Raw genomic sequence first — 13846 nt, 5'->3', positions numbered from 1 at the left:
ATACGCGAACTACTCATTTATCGTGTAGCTTCGTCAACAAACAACATGGCAAAGGGGGGCGTTATTCAAGGCTCGTAGATTAAAATTGGATCCGATTCCAATCATATGAAATTGAAACCCGGTAAAGCACAGCTGGCAATGGGCCACGGCAACGGATCTTGACTGGCTGCAGGAACAATTATTCTGCATTAGCCTCGTGGAAACGGTTTAAGGCTGACGTGAGGGTGGGCGTCCGGAGATTTTACCTATTGGCGCTCGGATTCTTTCTCTCGGGGCCTTTATCCAACCCGTCCACCCCACCCCGGGGCTCGCCTCGGGTAATTTAGGACGTTGAAGTTAATCTTCAAACACAACAATTACTCAACAGATCGACAACGCTTCATATCAGCAATACGTGTGGTAATATGGTGGGGCTGAGTACTTCTGATTTTCATGCAGTGAGTTGCTAGCCTCGTGGCATGCAAAAGTTCCCGACTGTGGATAGATTGCACATGTATGCTTCAAGAGTAGACCAAGTTGTCAATAGCCCTACTTAACTTAAATCAATCCATGAATTGAATTCTATATTCCCATTAATTTAACACCTAACATTCAACTTTTTGTTTCTCAGTGGTAAACCAGTCGACCTCAACGCGACTAGCAACATGCCGTCTGAGTCTTACCCCCGGGTGAACCCCAAGGTGTTTTTGTTCGGACCACAGGCATTGGCTTTCGATGCCAAGCTCTTCACAACACTTCAAAGCCATCTATACGACAGCTGGGCGTTAGATGCCTTATCTGACCTACCAATTATTTGGGAGAGTCTCGTCAAACAAGTGCCAAAACTGCAACATGTAGAGGGTGAACGGCTATTGCGAGAGTTGCATCAGGGCTTGCAGACAGGAAGTCTACCGGATTCTCTGTTTCCATTACCCAATATCCTACTATCACCTCTGGTGGTAATCGTTCAATTGACCCAGTATCTTGCCTTTGTGAGGTCTGGGTTGCCGGGTCTTGGGGATACCGACGAGATACCCCAATCTGTCATGCAGACTTCGGAGAGTCTCGGTCTATGTACCGGTATTCTGAGCGCCTTCGCTGTGAGCTGTGCCTCCAGCATAGCCAAGGTTCAGCAATACGGTGCTGTTGCTGTGAGATTGTCCATGCTTGTTGGTGCGCTCGTGGACGCCGAAGAGGCATCACCGGACACCGGCAGTCCCGCCATGTCCTTCTCAATGTCATGGAATGCGTTGGAGTCTCGTACCAGCGTGGACGAAGTGTTGGCAGAATTTCCAGAGGTAAATCAACCTCAGACCACATGACATGAAATTACTCATTAACGCGACATGAAAAGGCATACATCTCTGTTTTCGTTGATGAAAAGAGGGCCACAGTGACTGCCCCTAAGGAATCAGCTCCTGCTCTCCTTGATAAACTCAGGTTATCCGGTGCACACGTCACTGAAGTTGCACTTTCTGGTCGGTTCCATTGGCCAAAACATCGTGAAGACGCAAAGCAGCTCATCGCCTTTTGCGACCATGACCCCAGATTCCAGTTCCCCGATGCATCTGAAATAGTGTTGCCGACCAGGCTGAGCACTGGAGGTCGTCTACATGAGATTGCATTGCAAGAGATTCTGCTCAAACCATCCGAATGGCTGAGCTTGTTCGGTCTCGTTCAATCATCACACATTGACGCAGGTGGTGCGAATTTTGTCTGCTTTGGCTCAGAACGATGCGTGCCACCGACAATGATAAGGAAGCTGGGTCCTCTACTGATTCATATTTCTGACGTCGATCTGTCAACCTCTGCTCTGCCGAGTGAACTTCTCCGTTCAACCTCCGCATCACCCTTTGACAATCTACCAGACGATCAGATCGCTGTGATCGGAATGGCTTGTCATGTTCCTGGAGCGGAAGACCTTGATGAGTATTGGAGAATCTTGACTAGTGGCCAATCACAGCATACTAGAGTCCCATTGGAGCGCTTCAGTATGAAGACAGCGTTCAGGGAGCTCGAGGAGAACCGCAAATGGTACGGTAATTTTCTACGAGACTATGACACCTTCGACCACAAATTCTTCAAGAAAAGCGCACGCGAGATGTCATCCGCCGATCCCCAACATCGATTGGTATTGAAACTTGCATACCAGGCCATCGAACAGTCTGGGTATTTCGGAGCTTCCCATAATAGCAAGCATGTCGGATGCTATATCGGAATCGGGAACAATGACTACGAACGCAACATTGCTTGCCACCCAGCAAACGCTTATTCGGCCACGGGAAACCTCCGAAGCTTCGCTGCCGGGAAGGTCAGTCACTATTTCGGGTGGACAGGTCCAAGTCTAACAATTGATACTGCTTGTTCCTCGTCCGGTGTCGCTATTCACCAAGCATGCCGTGCTATCCTCCATGGAGAATGCACGAGTGCGCTTGCAGGCGGAGTCAATGTCCTCACCAGTCCTGAATGGTTTCAAAATCTGGCTGGTGCTTCCTTTTTGAGCCCCACTGGACAGTGCAAGCCGTTTGATGCAAGAGGTGATGGATATTGCAGAGGAGAGGGCGCTGGCGTTGTTTTCCTCAAGCGACTTTCCTCCGCGATTGCAGATGGAGACCAAGTGCTTGGAGTTATAGCCAGCACGAAGGTCTACCAGAACCAGAACTGTACAGCAATCACAGTTCCTAATTCGATATCACTGGCAGGGCTTTTTGGAGATGTGGTAGAACAGGCGCGGCTTGAGCCACAGGCTATTTCTGTAGTCGAAGCCCATGGAACCGGAACTCCAGTGGGTGACCCCGCGGAGTATGATGCTGTTCGAAGAGTATTTGGAGGCTCAATACGCTCGGACACACTTTCTCTGATGTCCGTGAAAGGTCTACTTGGTCACACCGAATTTGCGTCGGGTATAGTATCCTTGGTGAAAATTTTGCTCATGATCAACGAGGGCTTCATACCTCCACAGGCTAGCTTCACTTCTATGAGCCCTGCCCTGAATGCTTATCATGAAGACATGATAAATATTGCAACGCAACTGACTCCTTGGAATGTGGACTTCCGGGCTGCTCTTATTAATAACTACGGCGCCTCAGGCTCTAATGCTTCAATGATCATCACACAGGCACCGAAGCCCCGCTCTTCGACTTCGAATCCCTCGCCGCTATCGTCGTCTGCTACCAGCTTTCCCTTTTGGCTTTGCGGAATCGACTCACAAAGTCTTCGAGCATATGCTACCAAATTCAGGCGTTTCATCCACGATAATGCCGACTCGGTGAAGGACTTGACAGTGCGAAATTTGTCGTTCCAAATCTCCCGCCAGTCAAATCGCAATTTGCCAAGGGCGTTGATATTCAGTGCTGCCTCTCGTAACGAGCTGGAGGAGAAGCTTCTGGACTATGAACAAGGGGGTAGGAGCATCGCGGAAATTGAAGTGCCTCCACCTCGTCCGGTCATTCTTTGCTTCGGCGGCCAGATCTCCACCTATGTTGGCCTAGGAAAGGATGTCTACAACCAGGCAACTATTTTGAGAAGTCATCTGGACCAGTGCAATACGGTATGCCTCTCACTGGGTCTCGGCAGCATCTACCCTGCCATATTTCAAAGGTCTCCAATCCTAGACACGGTGGAGCTACAGACTGTACTCTTCGCGGCACAGTACTCTTGTGCGAGAGCGTGGATTGACTCCGGAGTCAAGGTGACCGCGGTGATTGGCCATAGCTTTGGCGAACTGACAGCTCTCTGCATTGCCGGTGCCTATTCTTTGGCTGACGCTCTCAGACTGATCTCTGGTCGGGCACGTCTGATTCGCGACAAGTGGGGTTCTGATAAGGGATCCATGCTAGCATTGGAGGCGGATCTTGCTGAGGTGACAGCATTGCTGTCCACTTCAAACAAACCGGATGTCTCTATTGCCTGTTATAATGGCCCCAGATCTTTTACCCTCGCAGGTTCGACGGAGTCTGTTCAATTCATCGAGGAACTTGCACGGAGCAACCAGACCTTCTTTGGCATGAAGCTCAAGAAGTTGAATGTTACCAATGCCTTCCATTCTGCCAATGTCGATCCGTTGATTAGTGATCTGGAAGCACTTGGTCGCGAAATTCAATTTAATGAGCCTATTATTCAAGTTGAAGCAGCGACTGAGACAAGATCTAGCCCAACCCGCGGGTCCCATTTCATAGCTCAGCACTTGAGAAACCCGGTATATTTCAACCATGCAGTCCAAAGACTTGCTGAGGAGTACCCAGCTGCAATCTGGCTTGAAGCTGGATCAAATTCTACGATTACCACCATGATAAGCCGGGCACTGGGAAATTCAAGTTCTCCACACCATTTCCAGTCTGTTCACATAACCAGCGAAGAATCTCTCCCACTTCTGGCTGAAGCGACGACAAAGCTGTGGAAAGAAGGCCTGAATGTGTCATTTTGGGCTCATCATCCTATGGAAGTGTCTCAGCACTCGCTTGTGATACTCCCTCCTTACCAATTCGAAAAGGCGAGACATTGGATGGACTTGAAGGAGGTTCCCGAAGTCAAATCCTCTATCGACACAACTGTGCAACCGCCAGAGCCTCCCAAGGGCCTTACAACATTCATCGGGTTTGAAGACCAGGCAAAGCAGTCTGCCCGATTCCGAGTGAACACAACCTGCGACAAATTCCAGCAGCTGACATCGGCTAATGTTGCTCTCAATACCACCGCTGTAACACCCGGCATGCTTCAGATTGAAATTTCACTCGATGCCATAATGAATCTGCAACCTGACTTCAAGACGTACCAGTTCCAACCAGAGGTCCAGGGGGTTTCTTATCACAACGCCCTCATTGACTCTAATTCTACGGACTTGTATCTTGACGCCATTGCAAAAGATGATGGAGGCCTGGCCTGGAGATGGAGACTTTACGGTACTGACCTTGGGGATAGGGTAACTGAATTCAGCTCTGGAAGCATTGTTTTCTTGCCGGCCAGTGACCCTGCACTCAAGGAGAACTTCGAGCGCTTGTCGCGTCTGAGTGGCAAGAAACGATGTGCTAGTCTTCTCCAAGGAAACGGTGCAGACGACGTGCTTCAGGGCCGAAATATCTATCGAGCGTTCGAACAAGTGGTCAACTATGCGGAGCCATTCCGGCGTGTAACCAAGATAGCTGGAAAGGAGGATGAATCAGCAGGCTACGTCTCAAAGGCATATACTGGAGAGACCTGGATGGATCCGGTTTTGACGGAGTGTTTCTGTCAGGTTGCCGGAATTTTCATCAATCTCATGACAGATGCATCTGATCTGTCTAAAAGAGGCGTCTACATCTGTGACGGTATTTCCAGATGGATGCATTACCCCGGACTAGGTAGCATGACTTCAGCCCCTGATGCTTGGGAAGTATTTGCGGTGCATCACCACGAGTCTGAGACTAAGTATGTCAGTGATGTTTTCGCTTTCGACCCTCGTGATGGATCCTTGATCGAGGCGATCCTAGGAATTTCTTATCGGCTTGTACCCATGGATTCAATGCGCAAACTTTTGACCCGGGGTCCTCAGCAAGAATCCCACTTTTCCACGGCTGCTGTCTCGTCAAAGTCTACACCTGTCCATGCTCCCACTCCTACAACGACGGTTAGCTCCACTCCCTCTAGCCTGAATTCATTCCAAGAGAAAACTATTGTGAAAAATGTCGCGAAGCCCCCTGGACCAGACATCTCTGCAAAGATGTGTGAAATTATCTGTAATCTTTCCGGATTGGAGCCGGAGGAGATAGAAGATGACTCTGACCTTGTTGAACTCGGGATCGATTCTCTTATGGCCATGGAACTGGTTCGAGAAGTCGATTCTGCATTTAAGTGCACTCTTCAAAATGATCAGCTTATGGAGCTGACTGACTTCGCCAGTCTGGTCTCGTGTATCCGGTCTACCCTAGGATTTGACGACGAGGAAAGCGGCGTCGGGTTTGAACGAGACTCTTCGGTTGACACAGAAGCATACATACTTTTGGAACCGAATGAGCCCGCCACAAATATCAACGGCGCCAATGGTACCGTCAGCTTTGACCATAGAGATGGCAACGCTGTTCTGTCTATGTCCACATTGCTTGATGCATTCCGTGAGATCAAATGGGACACTGATGACGACATTGTCAAGGGCCAACTGGGAACATACTCCAAGCATGTCATGCCGCGGTCCACAGAGCTCTGCATTGTGTATATTGTGGATGCCTTCGAACAACTAGGTTGCCCAATACGGTCTGCAGCACCAGGTCAAGTGCTTACACGCGTTCCATACCATCCCAAGCATGAGAAGTTCATGAACATGATCATCTATGGGTTATTGGAAAAGGACGCCCGTTTGATAGACATCAACGGCTCGATTATCACACGCACGGCAGTTGCGCCGCCGACCGCATCTGCGGACACATTGCTCAGCAAGCTGTTGCACGATGAACCTGTTCATGCTGCTGAACATAAGCTCGCAGCATTGATAGGTCAGAAATTTGCAGATCTCATCACGGATAAAGAAGATGGCCTGAAGCTCATCTTTGGTAATCCGGAAAGCCGAGAAATTGCTGCAGATATGTATTCGAACTCCCCTGTCAACACAGTTTGGATCAAACAGCTTGAGCGATTCTTCGAACGGGTTCTTGGTCGCCTTCCCAAAGATGGACAGCCCATCTGCATTCTCGAGGTTGGCGGAGGCACTGGCGGGACAACAAGCAGAATTGTGCCATTGCTCGCCAAATTAGGAGTCCCCGTGAAATACACCATGACAGACATTTCGGGGTCGCTCATCGCAGCTGCTCGCAAACGTTTCAAGAAGTACCCGTTCATGGATTTCAAACCTCTGAACATGGAAAGTGAGCCAGATGCCAAATTCTTGCAGAGCCAGCATATCATTTTGGCCACCAATTGTATCCATGCAACACGGAATCTTTCTGTATCATTAAAGAATCTTCATCGGATCTTGCGACCTGATGGTGCTCTCATTATGTTAGAGATGACGGAGCAGGTACCGTGGTGCGATTTCATCTTCGGGTTGTTGGAAGGATGGTGGCTGTTTGAGGATGGGCGAGACTACGTCCTCCAGCCAGCCACCTATTGGGAGAAGGTACTGCAGTCGGTGGGATACGGCCATGTCGACTGGACTGAAGGAGAACTTCCCGAGGCACGTATTCAGCGTTTGATTATCGCCCATGCATCTGGATCCAGGTATGATCGCGGACCAAAGCCTCCTCTGGCATCCATCCCTGAACTCACGTTACCAGACATCTCTGAGCGCCGAGCGAGGATTGACGCCGCTGTTCACAAATACACAAAAGACTTCGTTGCTCCATCACAAATTTTATCCCCTGCCAAGTTGCCATCCTTGAGCTCTGGGCAGTGTGTGCTCGTTACCGGTGCTACCGGAAGCCTGGGTGCCCACATCGTGGCCTCCCTGGTACAACGCCCAGGTATCCACACAGTTGTATGTCTGAATCGACTGAGCACGACCGAGGCGACAGTGCGACAGCAGAACTCTCTTCAAATGAGAGGCATCTCACTCGACCCGACATCGCTGAGCAAGCTGAAGGTGATTGAAACGGACACAAGCAAGCCCAATTTAGGGCTCTCTCCCGAAAACTACCAGTATTTGATCCAAAACGTGACCGAAATCGTCCATAGTGCTTGGCCAATGAGTCTGACCCGCCCGATGCGGACTTACGAACCTCAATTTAAGATCGCGCGGGGTCTCATCGATCTTGCACGCGAAGTCGCCCAGCACCGACCAGCCCCATTCAAATTCGGCTTCCAGTTTATCTCCTCCAGCGCCGTGATTGCAAACTACCCTCTATTGGCAGGAACACCTGTCGTCCCCGAGCAATCTGGTACGGTTGAATCCGTCCCTTTGACGGGGTATGCCGAAGCCAAACTTGCAACGGAGCGTATTCTGGCCGAGACATTATATCGTTTCCCAGACCGGTTCCATGTAATGGCGGTGCGGATTGCGCAGATTACCGGCTCGACTAGCAATGGCTACTGGAACCCCTCTGAGTACATGCCATTCCTGATCAAGTCGTCGCAGGTTCTCAAGATTCTTCCCGAGCTCGATGGAACCCTCTCCTGGTACCCTGTGAACGATGTCGCTTCTGTTCTAGGCGAGCTACTCCTGTCTCAATCTACGACGGATCTTATCTATCATATTGACAATCCGTCCCGGCAGACGTGGCGGGAGATGATTGCGATTTTGGCTCGCGCGTTAGATCTTGGACAAAAGAGTATCGTTCCGTTTGGTCAGTGGGTGAATCGGGTGCGAGGTTTCCGGGGAGCATCGCCGATAACCCTGCGTTGCAGTTGATTGATTTCTTCGAGCATTATTTCGTTCCGATGTCTTGCGGTGGTTTGGTTCTGGACACCACCAAGTCTTCGCAACATTCCAAGACGCTGCAGAATCAGGGTCCTATTGATGAGGATCTCATGATGAAATATATTGCCAGGTGGAAAGAATCGGGATTTTTGAACCCGTAATGGGTTGTTAAATGGCGTTGGGGAGCATCGGCTTGTTTGATTAATGTTATCTCGTACGGGCGACTAAGAATGTCACTAGTTCATAACTCTCTCATTAGTTTATATAGACGTTAATTTAGATGTACTCTCACTTTACAACCTTGGAATTATGCGAAGGTATATCCCGGCTAGGGATCGGGGACTAATTATATAGTCAAAGGTTATATGTAGAATAGTCTCTTATATAGAATATGCTTTTTTTACCACCCGCGTATATATCTAAAAGGATAGCTAAAAAGACATCTCAAAGGAACATAAAACGGCCGTATAAGCGGCCGATTACAATTCTTATCTTATTGTATCGTACCCCCAGATAGACGGCAACAATACAGGTGATACAGAGTAGATCCTTTTTGGAATAGGATTTATCCCCTAGGCGTATCCCCAAAGCAAAGCTCCACGGCAACAAACTTCCATTATATTCTGCTATCGGTGGGAAATATTCAATGCCTGATGGCCTATTGTACTTCCTGCGACATCATGTGCTTTTGACCTCCCAGCCATGGTCCCTAATAACATGTCAAGTCATCTTCCATGTCGATGCAGGAAAACTTTAAACAATAAAAAGGCTATGAAGTGATAAACGGTCCCAAGCACGAATAGCATCCTAGGACAATAGTTAGTATCAAAACCCGGTGATCAAATCAAGAATTAAAACGTAATGGAGCAGTCATACCCTAAATCAAACCCCGTTCGCCCTGTGATAAACCCCGTCACCTCTGCCGCTGGTTTAATATCATACAAATAGGCCAGCGGATCTGTGTACTGATTGAAATTGGCCTCCGCTATCCATACCTGAAGTGATGCTCGTCAACAGAAAGACCAAAAAAAAAAGGCAGAAAAAGAAGAGGAACATACGGCAGGACAAATGTACCATAGCCACGCCAGGTTCCAACTCTTTACCGACGCAAGACGCGGTGCACATCCGGAGAGGGCGCAAAAGAGAACGCTCGTCAGCATAGTAATTAGAGGCCCGTTTTTCGGGGATGTTATTGCCGATATCATGCTGGCCGCGCCGTAGATACCTTGGCTATTTGTTAGGTGAGAGTCCCTGTGGGGCATGATGAATAAAGCTTACAATAGAAATATAACAGGTTCACGATGAGTTGGTTTGGAAACGACACGATGGGCGTTGTTAGTATCAAGTAAAAGGATGTGAAGTGTAATGCCGATAAAAATATGCGAATGAGGGTAGAAAGGGCCTTGCCGAGGAAGTAGGCGCCCTCGGAGTAGCCAGAGCAGGATTCTCTAAGGAAGACAAGTTCTATAATAATATGATTAGACTTGTGGATATGACAAGTGATATATCATACTCACTTTCTTCGCCAAAGGTTTTCACGCCGGCTGGACCGGCCGCACATCCTAAGCACATGAGTCAGTGAATATGGCAGTCAGTTGGTAGGGAGACATGATACCTATGGTCAGGCAAAGTAGCATCCCTTGCTCCGTGAGAAGCCGGTAGCTTACTGGACTCGATAAGAGCTGGAAAGGAAGGTGAAATAACCCCTGAAACAGGTGACCTTTGAATTCATAATTGGATAGTCCTATGAGAATGCCACAGCCAGCGCCGGTTAGAATTTCAAGCACAAAGCTGGGATATTGTCTTGTTTGTTGCTTTGTGCCTCGCATGAATGCCAATAACACCTGACAATACCACGGTGCACGAATTTTCTTGACGGATTGAAGTACTATGCGCAAATTCTGTTTCGGGAGCGCAGGTTTGTTCCTTGGATAGTCGGTGAGATGAAGATTGTCATGACATGACATGATATCCATCATCGTATCAGTGGGATTGGAGTTGAGTGGAAACGTATATCCTGCATCCTGGAAACATTGTTTAGCAGCCGCAGCCGAACCAAAATAGACCTGCCGTCCATGATTCAATAGCAGAAGGTCATCCAGTGCTGCAAAGATCTCGAGTCGTGGCTGGTGAATTACGCAAATCACAATCACGCCCTGTTTTGTCAAGGACTTGAGAAGCTCAATTACCGAAAGGGCAGTCATCGCGTCCAAACCAGATGTAGGTTCATCGAGGACAATAATGCCGGGCACTGCAGCCAGCTCGAGAGCGATATTGACGCGTTTTCGTTCGCCGCCGGAAAGACCTCTTTTGCCCACTTCTCCAATGAGTCGATTCCGCACCTTATTCAGTCCCAGACTAATTATAAGATGGTCGACGTATTGTTCAATCTCACTATCTTTCCGTGAACTTCCGATTCGAACCCTTGATGAATAGAGAATGTTCTCCTGGACCGTCAGATCCGGAAGGATTATATCATCTTGAGGGACGAGCGCCAGCAAATCGCGTAGTCTATTCTTGAGTCAGTCCTTTATTTTGCCCATTTATCATGTGATATAGGTACTCTGCTGCTCGACAAGTGTCACCATTGATGAGAACCGATCCAGTTGTGGGTTGGGCCCTTCCGGTGAGTACCTTGACCAAAGTTGCTGTAAGGATATGTCAGTCAGTCGTGATGCACATGATCAGATCTTCGTCAAAAGCAACATACACTTCCCTGACCCTGACGGACCCATCACACCCACGAAGGAACCCGCGCGTATTACTCCATTCTGAAGGCATAAAGTCTCGATACCTGACCTGGTTGGACGCATACTGATGCCACTGAATTCCACCTCGATGCCAGCAGCGGTACCATGGGAGCCATCTGAAGTGAAGAATTGGCTCACATGATATTTGCTTTCAGAAAATGATATCTCCCGTCGTCCCGCAGAGATAACACCACTTTCCGAGTCATTTCCTCCTGCTCCTCGCCTGAGCTTTCCACGCGATAACTGTCGTATCCAAGCGAAGGGAAATGGCCAAGAAACGACAATGACAAGAAAAATATCCAATAATATGCTACAAAGTAGGCCAGCTAGGGGAATCTCCCTTTCACTGCCCTCTGCGCATGAGGAAAGCCCGAAGCACTTGAACGGTTCAACAGTTCCCAATGGACAGAAGTGCCCCTTAGGACATGGGATCTGGCGTTTCCCCCTGATGGACAGTAGAAGCCAGGTTGGCAGACAATCGGTTCATAAGTGCCCTGGGCATGGTCGCAGATGTTGTGATATTCTTGAAGCCGCGTCAAGCGGCATTGGGGAGTGGGAGGGCATATCTCTGGTGGATTTTCCAAGCTGTTATTAGGGCAGTAAAACCCCTCGAGACAGGTTGCTGTTAATGGTAAAGCGCCTCCTTGATTTGTCACAAGACATGACGAATTTGACGACATTGTCTTTTTACAAATGTGAAGTTGAGCCGTGGAGGGGATAAATATACACAGATCAACTTCACCGGAGTTTGACAGGAATGTAGCATTGACACTGGCTCACTTAATGCCGAACAGGTCTTGAAGTAAAAAAAAGGAGCGGGAAGGAAAACCTAGACATCTTGATCAACGATCGAAAAATAGTTATTTTAACGCAAGGGATGATGGCGTCCCATTTTGATGCAAAGCTTATAGTGACGATGCGAGGCTTTGTGTGTCGCGCACGAAGAGCTGAATATGCAAGGAAGTGGACTGCGATATCACCTGGATATGAATCCGTATTTGGTTAAGCATTCCAAGGTAATTTTTATGGCAAGACTGTCGTACTTGGGTGTGTATGTTTGCTTCAATGGCCTAGGCAGTGTAATTGGAGCTGAAAATTCTATGGAACTCAATTTTTAGCTTGTGTTTTGAAAATGCTGCTACTAAATAATGGGCTCGACAACATTGAAATCTCAGATAAAAATTGCAAACCCGAAATAGTTTCACTTTAATTGTACCACAATATTATTCTAAATCTTGGAAACAAACCTCCCCCCCCTGGGAAGATAATTCAAGGCAGGCATGGTTAACTACTCAAACCCAGTGTCTGCTTGATGAACTCCACCTGCATATCCATAAGTCCTTCGAAACCTTCACTAGCGAGCACGTTGAAATGACTCTTGCCAGCGGCCACCTCCACTCTCTTCGGACCTGTGATCATATCAAAAAGTCGCATTTGCTCTTCCGGGAGACTAACGGTGTCATCTCCAGGTATCATCAACATCATCGGTGTTTCCCCCAACCACTTAATATCTTGCATCGGATGCCAACGCAGTATCTTTGCAAAACTCTGTAGCGTAAGCTGTGTTGAAAAGTTTGGCGCAATGCCACTGGCGGCAATTCTTTGTACCAGTTCATAGGCTTCGATGCCTAGTTCGGGCCCGAAACCCGTGGGGTTTGATCCATCTTCGCATGTTGACTCGACATAAAATGGAGTGTTGCCTCGGAGCTGAGACTCTCGGTCCCGAAGTGCTTTAGTCAATACTCGATGAACTTTGTCGATCGGGTATGGATTTTCATCGGAGGCCTTAACTATGGGACCAACACTGATCACAAATCGGGAACGCCTATCCAGTGCGGCTGCATTTAAAGCCACCGTGGCACAGAATGAAATCCCCCAAAATCCAATCTTGGAGGGATCAACAGAGGGTAGCGAAGCCAGGAAGGTAAAAGCATCGCTATAGTCATCGACCTGTTTAGACAAATCCAGCTCACAGCGTGGTTGGCCGTCACTTTCTCCGAAGCTACGCGTGTCATAGGTCAGGGCTGTGATCCCCTGCTGTGAGAAGTACACAGCAATATCGGAGACCATGACATCTTGCACGATAACATACTAATACGGGTGAGCACAAACGTCTTGCTTCTTTTCAGGTGCAATCTCTCAATAACACTTACAGGCGGAGTTATGACAACGGCCGCCGTCCGATTGCCTCCTGCACCTTCTGCACGGAACAGACGACCTCGTAGAGTGAGCCCATCCAAGGTTTGAAATTCAACCTTTTCGTAGTTTGGCATGATGATTGAAATGAAGCTAGTTTGTAGTTTGAGGCTTTCTACGGAGTACACCGTGGCTGAGAGTCAAAGCCCTTTATAGGCCGGAGGAGACCCCTCAGAGTTTTGGGGCATAGCCGAAGAGAGTAAAAATGCATAAATTCAATAGGTTGTACTTTATAATACGCCCCTCAAGTGCACCGTCATTACGATGGATCAAGGTGTATTATTGTCTCTCATTGCATGCTTGTTGAGGCTATCGGTTTTGGAGCCCTTACATACACGTATGATAGGGTATGTATCACATGTAGATTACATGGAACGATGATGATTGATAATGGCTCGATAGATTGAAGAATCCACAAATACCACAGTCAATGGACTGTGCGGGAGAAAGCTGCATTTTATTGAACCTGATTCTGGCAATTTATAGGAAGGGGTGTATTATATAGGGAGGAACCCCTATGTATACTATATATTGTCGGATATGAAAAGGATTCGACAGTAGAAGTAAAGTACAACAGAGTTGAGCGAAGGTGTACGGA

General features: G+C 48.2%; 3 protein-coding genes across 3 annotated transcripts; 1 reads left to right on the top strand and 2 right to left on the bottom strand.

Annotated features, from left to right (window-relative positions):
* Nucleotides 1-644: 644 nt before the first annotated feature.
* N7487_008536 (putative polyketide synthase) lies at nt 645-8463 on the top strand (the record flags this gene model as incomplete). Its single annotated transcript, XM_056876266.1, has 3 exons — nt 645-1277; nt 1334-8245; nt 8290-8463. The coding sequence occupies 3 exons, from the start codon at nt 645-647 to the stop codon at nt 8461-8463; spliced, it is 7719 nt and encodes a 2572-aa protein (XP_056728454.1).
* A 1374-nt stretch (nt 8464-9837) lies between these two features.
* Nucleotides 9838-11168, bottom strand: N7487_008535 (ABC transporter; the record flags this gene model as incomplete). The annotated part of the gene is made up of 5 exons (XM_056876265.1): nt 9838-9864; nt 10192-10813; nt 10866-10950; nt 11013-11073; nt 11118-11168. 5 exons carry the CDS (start codon nt 11166-11168, stop codon nt 9838-9840), a joined length of 846 nt encoding a protein of 281 aa, XP_056728453.1.
* A 1168-nt stretch (nt 11169-12336) lies between these two features.
* fma-AT (acetyltransferase fmaC) lies at nt 12337-13325 on the bottom strand (the record flags this gene model as incomplete). Its single annotated transcript, XM_056876264.1, has 2 exons — nt 12337-13143; nt 13206-13325. 2 exons carry the CDS (start codon nt 13323-13325, stop codon nt 12337-12339), a joined length of 927 nt encoding a protein of 308 aa, XP_056728452.1.
* Nucleotides 13326-13846: the final 521 nt, after the last annotated feature.

Source organism: Penicillium crustosum (genome assembly GCF_028827405.1).
Source record: "Penicillium crustosum strain IBT 35664 chromosome Unknown utg000003l_segment0_segment0, whole genome shotgun sequence".
Lineage (NCBI taxonomy): Eukaryota > Fungi > Ascomycota > Eurotiomycetes > Eurotiales > Aspergillaceae > Penicillium > Penicillium crustosum.
Note: the sequence above shows the minus strand (reverse complement) of the source record. Positions and strands in the feature narration are given on the sequence as shown.